The sequence below is a fragment of the Sinohyriopsis cumingii genome, chromosome 13 (genome assembly GCF_028554795.1).
Source record: "Sinohyriopsis cumingii isolate HCF-2022 chromosome 13, ASM2855479v2, whole genome shotgun sequence".
Lineage (NCBI taxonomy): Eukaryota > Metazoa > Mollusca > Bivalvia > Unionida > Unionidae > Sinohyriopsis > Sinohyriopsis cumingii.
The window spans coordinates 34,639,841-34,654,950 of record NC_142973.1 but is presented as its reverse complement, the minus strand read 5'-3'; the positions used below and the strand labels follow the sequence as shown (position 1 = coordinate 34,654,950).

Here is a 15,110-nt window from a genome sequence, read left to right as displayed (position 1 = left end):
ACTGCTATTCCTTCTAAATGTATAGTTGTGGCAACATGGGGTTCTCATTAAAAGATTTTGTAAAATACCTAGTTGGTGCTAATATGGCTACCATAGTGGCCATTTTGAAACTCTTATTATTGCTACTTTTCCCAAATGGATGACTGTACTGATATCAGGTCTTCACAAAAGAACCCTGAGTCCTAAATGAAATTAATACCAACGTGACTTTAGATTTGGTCACCATGATAAACAACTTGAAAATCTTCACATCTCTACTCCTCCTGAGCAAATGTTGGCATGGACATAATGTTTTCAAAAGAAGTCTTCTTACAACATCTAGCTGATCAAAAATGAATATTGCATACTGCTTCACTGGTAACTTGCACCCTGATAATTTGCAAACACACTTATGATGTGGTGTCCAATATGGATCCCATTTTCAAAAAAAAGAAAATATCCCAGAAATTGTCCCCTAAGTGTTGAATGTCAAGAAAGACGGTCAGAATTGGTAAATAAAACCTTGACAGAACACTCATTTTATCATTGAAAATGGTGGCTACTGCCTGAAAATCAATGTCATGAAATTTGGAAAGTTTTAATAAGAAATTAGATTTTTTTATATAGGTTTATTGGAAAAATATTTTCTCAATACACTGTAAATAATATGGCAATGAAAATTTATGGTAAATGCCAACAGGTGGCAGCATTGAAAAAAATAAACACTAAATAAATATATGTTGTCATGTAAAATTCATGTTTCAATCTTTTTTCTGTTTAAGTGTAAACAGTATAATTGTGTGTGTAATATATAAGTAAATTATCCTAATCACTTGTAAATGGAGAGCAAAGGAATCAAGCAAAAGGCATACCTGGGGAATGAAAAGCTTTGTATTATATATAGGGTTCATAATAGTGTTGTCAGATCGAATAGTTTGTATTGAACTCAAAATTACCAAGTTTACACTCAGAGGTTGGCTCAAGGATGAGCAAAATTTCTGGAATACTTGGAACATGTTGATTACAATGATGGGATCAAACAAAATAAGACCCGGACTGGGGTGCATCTTTTCACCACAAAACACTGCAGAAACCACAGAACACAATCATATGAAATATCAGCTACAAAATCAGTGTTGCTGGTCAGGTAGAACATGAACTTGATTATGGACAAGGTCAAGTCAAATATACAATTATACAGAGCATATAAACATGGAGAAAACAAAATAAAATACACATAACACTTCCAATCATAAATAATAAAAAATTTGACATTAAAGCCTTCTTTTAACTATTAGTCAAATATACATATGATTAAAACTATATAAGATGAAGTTTAATGAATGACACAAAATACATATGAAACAATATAATTTTATACATGTGAAAGTGCATCTGCGATTAGATTATCTTTTCCCTTGATGTGCCTGATGACAATATTTTATTCCTGCAACACGAAACTCCACCTTATTAATCTCTCATTTTTGTTTTTCATCTTGTTAATGAAAGCAGGAAGACACTGATCTAATATATATGGGGTGAAACAATACAACTGTGCTGCATATCGATATGATTCATGATACATAGCCTGAGATATGATACATATCGATACACATATGAACTTGAAAGTCTTTCCATCTTTGGAAGGTAACTGGTGCTTCTTTATGTATGTTGATATACTGGTTGTATTTCCAGTATGCAGATCATAGATAGAGATATAGTTATCATATATCTATATGCAATTCTCATCAATGACAAGAAAACTAAAAAAACTTTCAAACAGACAACCTGTTGGTTGTCAGTGAGTTTTATTCAATGTTTTAGGCCAACTGATGGTGGCTCCAATTAACTCATTTTAGCCACCAGGCCCTTTGTTTTGCATGGCATGAATGCTTTGAAAGCATCTTATTACCAATTTCATGTCTCACTTAAACTTCGAAGACAATACGATGTTATCTTCAAAACAAGAAATAAAACAATTTCCTTGTTGGAATGAGGATGAATACCAGCAAAATCTATCACACTGTACTTCCTGCTCATATAAAAGACTGCTGCAGCCATAGATACTTGTATCTGTTAGTGAAGAATGAAAACTACTGATAAAACCCAGTCTTATTCTATATTTTTTAATTTTTTTTTAAACAAGGTGATGAACTGAGTGTTTCAAAATCTGCCCCCTTGTTAATTCTGTGCTACTTTCATTTATTCCATTAGCACCTTCATTCACTGGTTAAATATCTCTGCATAAACGGAGAAATTCCACATTTGTTCCCTATGTACAATTTAAGGAGAGAAGCTGCCAGGATTTTTATCTTGAGGGTGACTTCATCCTTTGTCACCAAAAGAAGGCGAAAGTATAAAACATGGAAGAGAAGGAGGAAACATCAATAGTTCAATATTTACCTAAATTTTCAATATCAGTCTCTCTTTCTTCCTGCTCCACTCTTTTAAATCTCTACTGAAATCAAAATCTTTAAAAGATGTCACCTCTAGTTCTATAAGTATTAATCTGTCAATTATCTCTGTGCATACTCTGTTCTTTATATGTGTACAAATATTTTTCTGCACTTCCTTCTGAAAGGCATATGCATTGCCAGCTTTGTCAGCTTAAAGATGTTGGGGAACTGATATTTGTGGCTGTTATTTATAATTTTGCAGAGCTCAAAGATTAACTAACACAAAATTACTTTCTTGAATCAGTAGTTTACTGAGTACCATGCCAGATTTCTTATCTGTTCCATAATTCTGTATTAGAATTTTTAGTCCATAAATGCCATTGTCTGCTTGTGCAGATAGAGGTATATTCAAAGAAATATATTTACTTCTTAATTTCATTTTTTTTCATCCTTATTTGTTCAGTTTATCTTAACCCTGATATGTATATATGGTTTTGTAGCTAAGATCCACAGGGCTAAATTCATTGATTAAAAAAAAGAGAAAAAAGAAAACTGCACAATAATCTTTATTTGTCTGTATTTTAAATGTTCTCAGCATTCTGCCGTTACTACATTTAATTTTGAAATACCGCTGAAATGAAGATTGACTGTCATGCTGTTGTTACGTATATATGATTTAATATATATATATATATATATATATATATATATATATATATATATATATATATATATATATATATATTTTAATTTAATTGCTTGTTTGTCAGTTTTAAATTTATATTTTTCTTACATGCTATTATAATGTAAATTTATTCACTTGAGATGATACTTTTTCAGAAAATTGTTTGACCTTGACTGTTAGTTTATAAACAACAGGTGTTGATCTAAATTCTGACCTGGATTCAAAATTAGTAAACAAAGTTCTATTTTATTTTAAAATGATTGGTTGTTGTCAAGATCATGATGGGACTATGTGGGTTAAGAAGTAAACACTTTTTAAAATTTTTATTCTGGGAATAAAAGCGTTGGTCTAATCAAGGCCATATTCTGTGTATGTGATATAAACATGATCATGTGACCCCCCTCTGATTTCGCAACTTGGGGGATTTCAAAACTGCGTCTTATGATACAATATAATCTTTGTTTTGAGAGAGATTTCTCAGTTTTGGGCTTTTCATACTGATGTCAAGTTAATTTGTTGTAGCCAGATTTGAGCTATAATAATTCTTAAGATCAGTTGGATTTCGAAAGGATTAATTCTTTATTCTCTGGAAACATTTTGAGGAGTGCTCACACAGAAATTCTGGAAAGACATTGCTTACAATTTTAATTTGGATTTCCAACGCCGGAGTGCCATTATTTGTATTTCTACAAGGAAATGTAGATAAGCACAGTACTGACTACAGCATACATCATCGTCATCCATTTTGGAATTTACATCAGGATTCGAATTTGAAATTATTAAAACATTTATTACTAGGACTTTTGTAATTTAATTCGTGGATTATTCTCAGATTATTTTTGGATTTGATTCTTGAAACCGTAAGTTCTCCTTTTTTCATTTTTACAGAATTTTCCAGGAAAATAAATTATCTCTTAAATTAATTTTTAAAAAGCTTGTTGTTTTCACTCTTTCTGTGTTACTGTTTATTCGAGCCTAAACATGTAACACTGTCTATTTTGTCTATCGAACAGTACAGCTGACTCATATTTAACACCATTTGTGGGCTCAAAATCACTCACTGGTATCCCCATTGGCAATTTCCCACTTCCAAGAATCCAATATACTTCCTAACTTTAAAAATTGTTGGCACCATCACTATCACCAGCCAGTATTTGGTGAACAAGAACATAATGAACCATGTCGGGAATCAGACATTTTGGGTTTACTAGGTAGCCTGTATTTTAAACATGGATCAGTAAAACATCCTTCATGGAAGGTTCAAACTACACCATAACACTTTTTTTCAGGGCAAATGTGCCAAATTTAGTTTAACAATCAGTCATGTTATGTTTGAAGAACCGAGATGTGTAAACAATAGCCTACCTGAAAAATAGATGTCACGACAAAAATGATTAAAAAAATTGTTTCCTTTGCCAAGCACATTTTCATCTGTGGGACTTAAAACAAATTTAAGGGAATTCTAGTGCATCACTGTTCTCCAAGTGTGTGAATTCATACAAACTTTGCATAATTTGCGCAATTGCACACCCTGACAGCATCTTTGTTTGAGCACTACATATCAATGACTTTTGCATGAAATTTGTTGCTTTTCTAGTACCTCCTGTTTGTCACACATGGAAAAGGCTACAGTAATTTCTGATTGGTAGTTATTAACCTTGGACCAGAACAAGCAATAACCACCAATGAGATTTCAATGAAAAATGGCATTAAACCCTAGAACAACAACAACATCAAAAGCCTCCTGACATTAACTAGACCAAAGAAAACTTTCTTTACTCAACAAAATTGGCCAGGGGTTCAGCAATTATGGAAAATCTGGAACAAAATTTCCGATAATATCCAGCCATACCCAAAAAATCCACCAACAGTTTTTTTCTTTCTGATTGGCACAGGGAATTCAGAGATAACTTTGACCTTAACTTCAATAGGTTTAACTGGTCCATGTCCCAAAATATGTCCTAGAAATGCAAACAAGCATGACAAAACTCACTTTTGTTTAAATGAATTGTCAACTTTGGATCATGAGTCTACAAAAGAATTTCTGGATGGTCTCCAAGTGATCTTTCCAGGTGTCATTGTAGATGATGATGTCGTTGATGTAAGTGTCACAATTATCTAGACCAGATATAATCATGTTCATTAAACAATGAAAAGTAAAAGGCAAACCTTTCATTCTAAATGAGATGACTGATAAAGTCCTGCCAGAGTCACTAATGCCAACATTTCCTTTGCACTTTCCGTGAGTGGAATTTGCAGAATTCTTTCAAAAGGTCAAAATTGGTGAAATATTTTGTATTTGTCAATGCAATCTTTAATTCTTGGCAATGGAAATGAATCTGTTTTGGTCAACTTTTTCTGTTGATGCACATGTGGAAAGTATCTGGTTTCAGCAATAAGAATATATGGTGAGCTCCGGCCACTTTTATGAAATCATTTTCCAGAAATATTGAATTTCTTTTTTCAAATATTCTTTGTTTGAGAGGGTATCTTTAAAAAGATGGTAATTTATAAAAAACTTCAGTAGAAAAAGCTCTTTAATGACAAGTAGTCCAAACACAATTAAAACATGAGTATTCAGCCATTAAACAGTTGTTAGTCTCTCCCCAACCAGTTTTTCAATGTCCAGTGGGATCTGTTTTTGGACCGCACTGTGCACAAGTTATCAAGGGAGAGGTGCATGTGATAAGGAGTATTTTGTCTTCTTTTATATTGTTAAACATATCTATATCCCACTGGATGGTGGGTTCTTTTATGATGTGGGGTATTTTAAAAATGTCATGTAGTAAGAAGGAGAAAATTGTGGTTTTTGCTTATACACACACACACACACACACACACATATATATATATATATATATATATATATATATATATATATATATATATATATATATATATATCTGGAGAGAATTGAGCAATTAATTTCATTCCTATTTCTGATTCGTATTTCCTATGTTTCTGTTGTTACAGTCTGCAGATGTATTTAATGTTGTGTTTAGATAATTTGGTAGGAGATATTTGCTAGAATTATTCTTTGGAACTACATAGGTGGACTAAAATATTATTCAGGGACTACTGTGAATTTATTCGAAGGAGTTCTAGATAATGCCATTGTGATACATTAGGACTGTTGGCAGACAGTATGTTCAAGGATCTGAAATTCATTCGAACATTCAAATCTTTAGGACTTGTGATACAGCTTTTGGAATTATTTTGGATTTAATTCATAATTCTCTAAGTTCCTCTTACCTTTCATAATTAATATATTTATTAAGTTTTACAAAACTTGTTGGTTCTGTTTCTTTCTGTTACTGTTTATGACCTAAGAGTTGTAACAATATGCAAAACCCTCTTTTATCCTCTTGGATACTCAACAGATGTCTTCCTTGTTCTAAATACAAGCCATCCGCAATTTTTTTTTCACGGAAAAGGCACAGAAAAGAAGTTATTTTGCTTAAACCATATTTCTTCTTTCCGTCTCTGCAATTCTTACCTTTGACCTACTGACCTAAAAGTTGACAGATGCCTTTTTTGTCTCTAACACAAACCATCCACAAACTTTTATCATGGTTTGTTGCAGAGGATTATAGCTATTTTATGGAAATAGTTTTCCTTCTTGGAGTCTCTCTGACCTGTATCTTTGAACCCCTAAAACAAACAATGTCTTTCTTGTCTCAAATGCAAGCTATCTACAACTTCAGTCAAGATCTGTGGGACAGAAGTTAAGTAGTTTTGTGAAATTATTTTTCTCCTTTTGGCTAGTAATCTTGACCTTTCAATTTCTTACCCCAAAATGAATAAGTGTCTTCCTTGCTCCAAACGCAAACCATCTACAAAGGATGGTCAAAGTAAAACAAACCCTGAAGATATCGTGCAGAAACCATTTTTATTCACAGAGTCCATATGACCATGACCTTATGACACCAAAATCAATAGGTGTCACCAGAATAAACTGATATCTTTCTCATATCAAATGATTCCATTTACAAAGTTTGTTCAAGGTATGACACAAAAGTCAAATTACTGTGTGACCTATATGTATCTGTGATCTTGACCTATGACCTTTTGGTGGAGAACTCAAGTTATCGTACAAAAGCAACAGACGGACATATCGACGACAACATTGTAACATGGCAAGCATAAAAACACCTTTCCAAACATGGAAATGAAAAACATATCAATGGTAAGATTTTTAATACTGTTTGAGACCTTTGTAATTTGAAGATTTGTGTCTTGATAAAAATGTGTTAACATTTTTCAATAAAATGCTGCAGTTGAAACAATGTGTTTATTGTATTGTTATTACCTTCTCCTTCTCTCCTTTTGGTTGTGTTGATGCCTACTCTGATCATCCTCAGGCTTGAAAAATGGGATGTTAATACATGTACTATCTACCACAGTAGAAACCCTCCTACTCTTCCCTCTTCCACTCTGTGGAGTAGTTTCGGTAGTCTTTGTGGGGACATCTGCTGTCCCTTTTGAGTTCAATTCATTGCTTGACTCTAAGGGATCTGGAATGGATGATGCCTCTTCTCCACTGCTGTTCAAATTTAGGATTGGCACTGGACCAAAGATTCTGTCTTTATTCTGAAAAGAAAAAGAATATTTTGGATAAAGGGGACATACTATAAGGAGCATAAATAGCCCAATTCAGAATCCTTTCATTTTATAATCTAATTAGTTACATAAACAAATGTCATAATTGGATCAAGGCTCTTTTATGGAAAATATATGAGTCAAAGGTCATCACCATTACAAAAGTTTTGTATGATCTGTCTGCCAAGAAAATGGTTCTACTACATATTAAAGCCTACCATTTGCATAGCAATAACCAAAATATGGCAGGGCCCCGAGTGGCCGAGTGGTGTAAAGCGCTCTCCATTATGGATCACTACCATCTCACCTCTGACTGTGTGGGTTCGAGTCTCAGATTCAGCTAATGTGGGTATGTGAGAAAGCTTGCCAGTAGTTTCTCGTGGGTTGGTGGTTCTTTCCGGGGTTTTTCCAGGTTCTTCCTCCACCATTAATGCTGGTCACCATGTATAGCCTATCGTGTGCTGAAAAATGGTGTTAAACCCAACAACAACAACAACAACCAAAATATGGCAAATATGGACCCCATCCTACAGTTAATTCTCCTGATATGTATTGCCTCAAAAAATCCTTCCATTTTCATAATTTTTGGATGAAATGGGAACTTTTCATTCATTGCTGGTATTCTGGAGTAAAAATCCCAGAAATCTAGGAATTCTCTAAGATTCTCATGCCTGTAAGTTAGAACTTGTAACAATAAAATACGCACAGCTTTGTCAGTAAAATAATTTACATGAATGAAGCTAACATATTTGTGGCATACAGACTTCTGTGAATTCATCCTGGCACAGTCTAACTGTTGTAGCACTTGATTCATTTTTCAGACTAAGTGTATGGTTGTGGTACACTTGTGACAAAAAATGCTATTTTCTAGTAGAGTTTGCATGCATTTCTGACAGTTGCTGCAAACGTTTCATTTCTGTAAGGTCTATTAATGAAAGCTCTATATGTTCAAAATTTGGACAAAACAAACATTTTGCTATTCTGTGTATTTGTGTTCCTTCATCATCTTATATGTCTTAAAGTTCAAACTTTCCTCTACAAAATAATGTCAGAATTATGCATGATGAAAAACTAACATGCCATATAGTTTGGAGGCCCTTTTCAGCCCATTTCATCTCTGAAGCAGTAAATTTTAAGTAAATTTGGCAACAGAAACCATTTCTGAGGTGGAAAAGAAATAATTACAATGACAACTGCATATATGATTTTGATCTTAGAAAATAATAACAAACAAACAAGCACCAAAATACTGACTGAAGCTGATTTGGTGTTTCCACATATCCATCAACTTAATGCTTATGTTCAATGTAATCCAAACAAATGCCTCCAATTTTTCCTATCACCAACTTATCAACAGAGTACCTCTTGACACTTTACTAATTGCTGAATAACTTTGACAAAGATTATTTCTGAAGGATAACAAGCAACTTCAGTGAATTTTGTTGTGCCCAGTCTACTGTGGTGAGGTGTGTGTATGTGTGTGATTTAGATTTTTAACATAGCTTTAACAATTTTCCAGTTATACTGCTATGATGTCTGCAGAGTGGCAGTTTAAAGTGATGTTTAGCAACATGGCATCATGCCACAGACATGTTGCATGATGTCCCCCCAGTCACATTATCCTGACACCAGACTGTTCAGTCCTAATACTAACCTCTTAATGCTGAGCGCCTAGCAAGGCAGCTGTTAGTACCATTTTTTTTTAGAAGTCTTTGGTATGACTTGGCCAGGGTTAGAATCCACGACCAACCAAATCCAGGGTGGATGCTCTAACCACTAGGCCACCAGAGTGGTCTACTGTGGTGAGGTAAAACAGTATGCAATGATGAAACCTGGCAATGCTCCTTTTGGCAAAGCTGTAAAGTTACTAGGGGAACATGGAAACAACCACTGATTTCAAGTCTCTATCTCAAAAGGCATTAGAGCAAAAGTACAGAAATGGGGAAGAAATTGATTGGTGACCTTGACCTTGAAGATAAAACCATGATTGTTATACAAGACATTATCATCAAATAGAGATACAAAAAGTGTAATATGTTTCATCCCTGAACCTCAAACAATGTTTAAGATATAATGCAGAAACAAAAGCAATAATTAAATATGAACAGATGACCTTGACCTTCATGATAGGATCCCTAATGAGGAAAGCAACACATCTTCTAGTGAAACTACTTAAGTATTCCAAATTTAATTCATTTACTTTAAACAGGCCAGAACTTACAGTCAGCAGAATTCAAAATTCTACTTCAACCTAAACTATTGGGCTGTTAAATTGATCTTGAAGATAAAGATAGGACCCTTCCTCTTATAGTAGTATGACTAATATAAGAAGCTTCATCCCTTAATCCCACATAGTTCAAATGTTACACTATAAAGGAAAGTATGAATGAAAACTGAAAATTCTGACATTGAAGACAGGATCCCTGAAGTGCTATGTGACACCTGTCAATATACTAAGTGTAATTTCTTTTCCTGAAAATTTAAATATTGACCCATTATCATAATCTTGAACATATGACCCCCAGTGTTACTACACAACATACTTTCTACTTTATGCAATTATCTCCCACTGCATCCTGCTCAATGCAATGACTTCATTTGCAGATGACACAATTATTCATACCCCTGGTTAATCAAATAATAATACTGAAACTAAACTGCAGAATTGGGCCTGGTCTGCGTTCTGAACGATATTAATCTAATCACATTATACTTTAATCAGTTTGTGAAAAACTACATGCATGACAAATTTTACGTGACAATGATTGGCTGACACACCAAACCTAAAAATAAACAGTTCTAACAACAAAAAAACATCGTGGTGTATTTACAGATGGAAATTTTAATTTGGATCATTAATATTGATTATATTTGTTCAATAATTCAAATAAAATTATCATACAAACTAATATTAGGGTTCCTGTCACAAATTAAACAAAGATTCCTGACTTTTTCCAGACCAAAAAATAAAAATTTCCAGACCTAACAATGTGACATGTTTATTGACATAATGAGGCTAAAATAAGTAAAAATGTGAGATGAAAAAATATAATCTGAACTAAATGATTTGATCTGCACACTAAAACTACTCCCAAATGCAAAAGAGCAGTCATGTTACCTGCTTCATAATCATAAAAATTTATGAATATTTCAAGAATTATTTAGTCATTTTCTAATTTTCCAGACATTTTCAAGACCTAGAAAAGCAATTAAAAATTCTGAGACCTTTTTGCTTGCCTACATTAACCCCTTTTTGACTGTAGGTGCATCATTTGGGGCAACAAATCAAAATCTGACAATTAATAAATAACCCAACTCCAAAATCAAGCACCCGGATTGAAATTAATTGCTTACTTTACAACCCTTCAAGTGAAATGTTCTGGAAACTAGACTGGCCTCTGCTCATGATAGAATGATCAATATCATAAGTCTAGTGTTATGTATATCTATATTTTTTGTAACTCCTGGTACATGATTTTATTTAATTTTCAGTTTTATTCATAGTTGTAAACTTTATAGAATATTTTTTGTGTTTAATTGTGTATGTGATTTGAATCTGTTAAGTTAGTTCATCAAAATTCAAAAGTGTAAGTTGTCACATGGGGTCTATTGCAGAGTAAAGTCACAATATACAGTGTATATAAAGAAAAAATTAAGCAATCAGTTTCACTCCGATTTCTAGAGTCATTCAAACTTTTAGTGTTCATGATGTAAGTTTGCAGACGTGTTTTATGTTGCACTTATATTTTTTGAAGGAAAACATTTGTTTGGACTGTTCAGTGGTGATAAAGTGCTCATTATTTGGACATTATTATAATTCTGGAACTGTTATAAATTATTTAAAGGAATTCTGGACAACACCATTTTGACAATGACATGGTTCTTGGAGGACCACTACATTTCCAGTATTGAAATTTATAAGGGACTTTTCATTCATTTGGGACTTTCATAGACCTTTATAAGGACTAACTTAGATTTACTTCATAATACTGTAAGGTCCTCTCATGCTTTTCATTTTTAACTTTGATAATTAAATTGTTAAGTTTTACAAAACTAATTAATCGTTCCTTTTTTTCTATTACTTAAGTTTGTGACCATCAAGTTGTACCTCTAGATAAAAATATAAAACTGTAAATAACTTTACACCTAAATACATATCTAACCACCTTATCACAGTATTTCTAGCATTTATGGATGCTGTGGTTTCACATGGGAAATTACTTCCCCATGTCCATACAAACTTGAGTCACATGCTAGCTGCAATTACTTTTCAGCATCATATAGTGCAATAAAATATCACTCTTGACAACTAGTCTTTCTTTTCTCAAATGCTTGCATTCATTTATCCAGGACCTTCTGCCATCCTTTCTCAATAGTTCGTGCAATGGATACAACAGAGTAGGGCAGAAAGGCTCCATAATAGTTTATAAACTTTAAGTATTACCTCAATTCATTGACATTGCTTGGATTAGGTGCTTTGAGCATAGCCTCCACCTTTTTTTGTTGTGTGTATTCCATCCCTATCAACTACATGTCCCATCTACACAACTTTCTACGCCATGAAAACACATTTGTCTTGTTTTAGTCAAATATTGTGTTTTCATGGGGTGAGAAGACTTCACTCAAGCTTTCCATTTAACTTTGATTATATCTTGCTGTCATTAGTATGTCCTGGAAGTCCTGTAAGAGTATGATCCATGACCAACTGGACACATGCTGGTGCAGAGCTAAGACCCAATAAGCTAATCTTATGAATCTGAATAATCCTATGTGGATGTTAATAGTTAGATACTGTTTGGAACTGTCATCTAGTTCTAGTTGTGTGTAGGCTTGTGGCTAGTCTAATTTTTTAAATTTATCTCCTGCTAACACTGCAAACATGCTCTCTGTATTGGCAAAGGTCATTTTTCATCACTTATTACACAATTAATTGTAAGTTCATAGTCCCCACTTAGTCTCAATGATTTGTCCCCTTTAATGGAGTAGCCCAAACGCCATGTTCCACTTTCACACTCGCCCCATTTGACATTTTTTTAGCTCATCTGTTACTTTCTCTTTTAAAGCATATGGAACTAGTCTAGCTTTGCAAATGACAGGGTTAGCATTTTCTTTCAGCACTATTTTTGCCTTGAAGCCTTTGATTTGTTATGAGTTTATGCTCTTAAAAAAGTAACAGAAAAGAGTGAAAGAGAACAAGCTTTGTAAAATTTAACAAATAATTTATTTCCCTGGAATACAAAGTGAAAATGAGAAAAAGAACTTGTGCTATTGCAAATTAAATCCAAAAACAATCCAACAATTACAGACACAAGTTTTGCTGAATCATAGTAATATAATTCCAGGATTGAATTCAATATAAATTCCAGCAAATGCCTTTATCCAAGAATTTTGTCAGAGCACTTTTGTATATCCTGAGAAAATAATAATTTGAACAAAAAAGATTCCAGCCCAAAACAAATGATCACAACATATAATATACAACTTGAAAATGCTAGATGTTAAAGCATGAATGACCAAGTCCTTGCAATTACAAGATTATTTAGTTCCCTACTTGACCTCAGGTCACAATTAGCATTTTCTAAAAAAAAACATTACCTAATGGAAAATAATCTTCTGAGAATGATTTGGATGTTTACAAAATCAAAACCATAACCTGGATTACACTCAGGATATTCCAAAACTTAGACCCAAATAAACATATTTACTTCTTCTATTAATAATGATCCTGATATTAAGCCCATACACAGAGAGAATAATTTGGCTATGTATTAGTTGTTTACACAAAATAAAATTTAAAAAATGTTAATCTGTTCAAGCAGAAATGAACTCAATTTTGGACAAAGTCAAGTCCAGCAAACAATGTTACATTACAATTGCATGCAAAGAAAAATAATTTTTCTTTAAAAACTAACAAACAAACAATTAAACTAAATATACATAACAGATTGCATTTTCATTTCGTTCAAACTGATGTACACACTGAGCTTTTAAAGTTCCCCATTCATTATTTGAACTTGAAATATATTTCTTCAATCAAGTTTGATGTTCTAGAACTAATCTCTCCCCCAGCAAACTTGATTTTAGCTCCTTCAGCTACAACCAGTTTCATTTCTCCAACCAAGTTCTTCCCATATTTCATTGGAACATAAAATTTCTCCTAATAATTTAATACTGTCCCCTGAGTATGCTTTCAGTGAGATTGTTGGTTCTTTCAAAGGGGATTTACTGAGATGAGTATTGTATATATCTTCTTTGACAATGGTATGTACTGCCTGTATCAACTATCATACAGATGCCTTTCCTCCAATGTTCATTGTTGCTCTGTATTATTAAATGCTTTATCTGCAGCAATCATGAATATGGAATAAATGTCCAGTTCTTCATCTCTCTTGATCCTGTTCTTCCTCTTCAACATATCTTATATGATCTTGCTTAGGACATTTGTGATCTACATGACCTATACGCAAACATTTATAGCACTCTGCACTCTTAAACCAGCACCTGTCGTGATGGTGATTGTCTCAACAACGATAACAGGTTTGTTTTGACACAGTGGTCATATTAAAGTTTGACTTTGGTTTGTCACTTGTTCACTCCTCTGCTTCTGTACCTTTCTTCCATGAAGGCTATATCTTTTACAGTACTGTTAAATGATTGTTTATCCTTATCTGCTGTTTCCATAACCACTGCGATCTTAATAGCCTCATCAAATGACAAATATTTTGTTGACAACAGTTTCTTTTGAATAGTTTCTGATGTCAAATCACACATTAACCTGTCTCTAAGTGCTTTTGACATAAAAGTTCTGAATTCACAGTAGGTAGAGAGTTTCTTTAGTTCCACTACCACTACATATGCTGACACAGTATCACCCTCCTTTTGATTTCTTTTATTAAACTTAATAATGTCTGAAACCACTAATGGTTTGGCATGTAGTGAGGTTTTTTAACATTGCAAAAAGGTCCTCATACTCTTTGTCCTTTGGTAGATCTGGTGATACCAGCTTTTTCAGGATCCAGTATGCTGAGGGACCGATGACTAACAAAAACACTGTCACCACCTTCTCATTCTTGCCCTCATTTGCAATGAAAAACCACTCCATGCATTCTACATAGTTTGCAAAACTCTCCTTTTCCTAACAAACCCCTCCAATTTACTGACTCAGATGTGGGCCATTATGGTTGACTACTGATAATTCCTTTACTTAATTCACCTCACCCAGTGTCCACAATCCTCATCACCAATGTGATAACTCAATTCGAGGAGACCACCAACATTCTTTATTCACTCTTTTAACACAAGAGTTCATACACAGAAAAATCCATACTATCCTAATGTTACTAAGTTACTTCAAATTGTTCCCTTTGGGTATTTAAAGCTACTAGTCAGAAGAATATATAACTATTCCCAAAATGCATGCATATCAAATTTCGTTCCTTATGAACTCAAAT

The 15,110-nt window shown here is 33.4% G+C and overlaps 1 protein-coding gene across 1 annotated transcript in view; it reads right to left on the bottom strand.

Moving 5' to 3' along the window:
• Positions 1 to 15,110, bottom strand: part of LOC149785184 (uncharacterized) — a 38,580-nt gene that overhangs the window by 7,863 nt on the left and 15,607 nt on the right. The window contains exon 6 of the mRNA XM_089931189.1: positions 7,370 to 7,650. Coding sequence (XP_089787315.1) covers positions 7,370 to 7,650 — 281 coding nt within the window. The remainder of the gene's footprint in view (positions 1 to 7,369; positions 7,651 to 15,110) is intronic.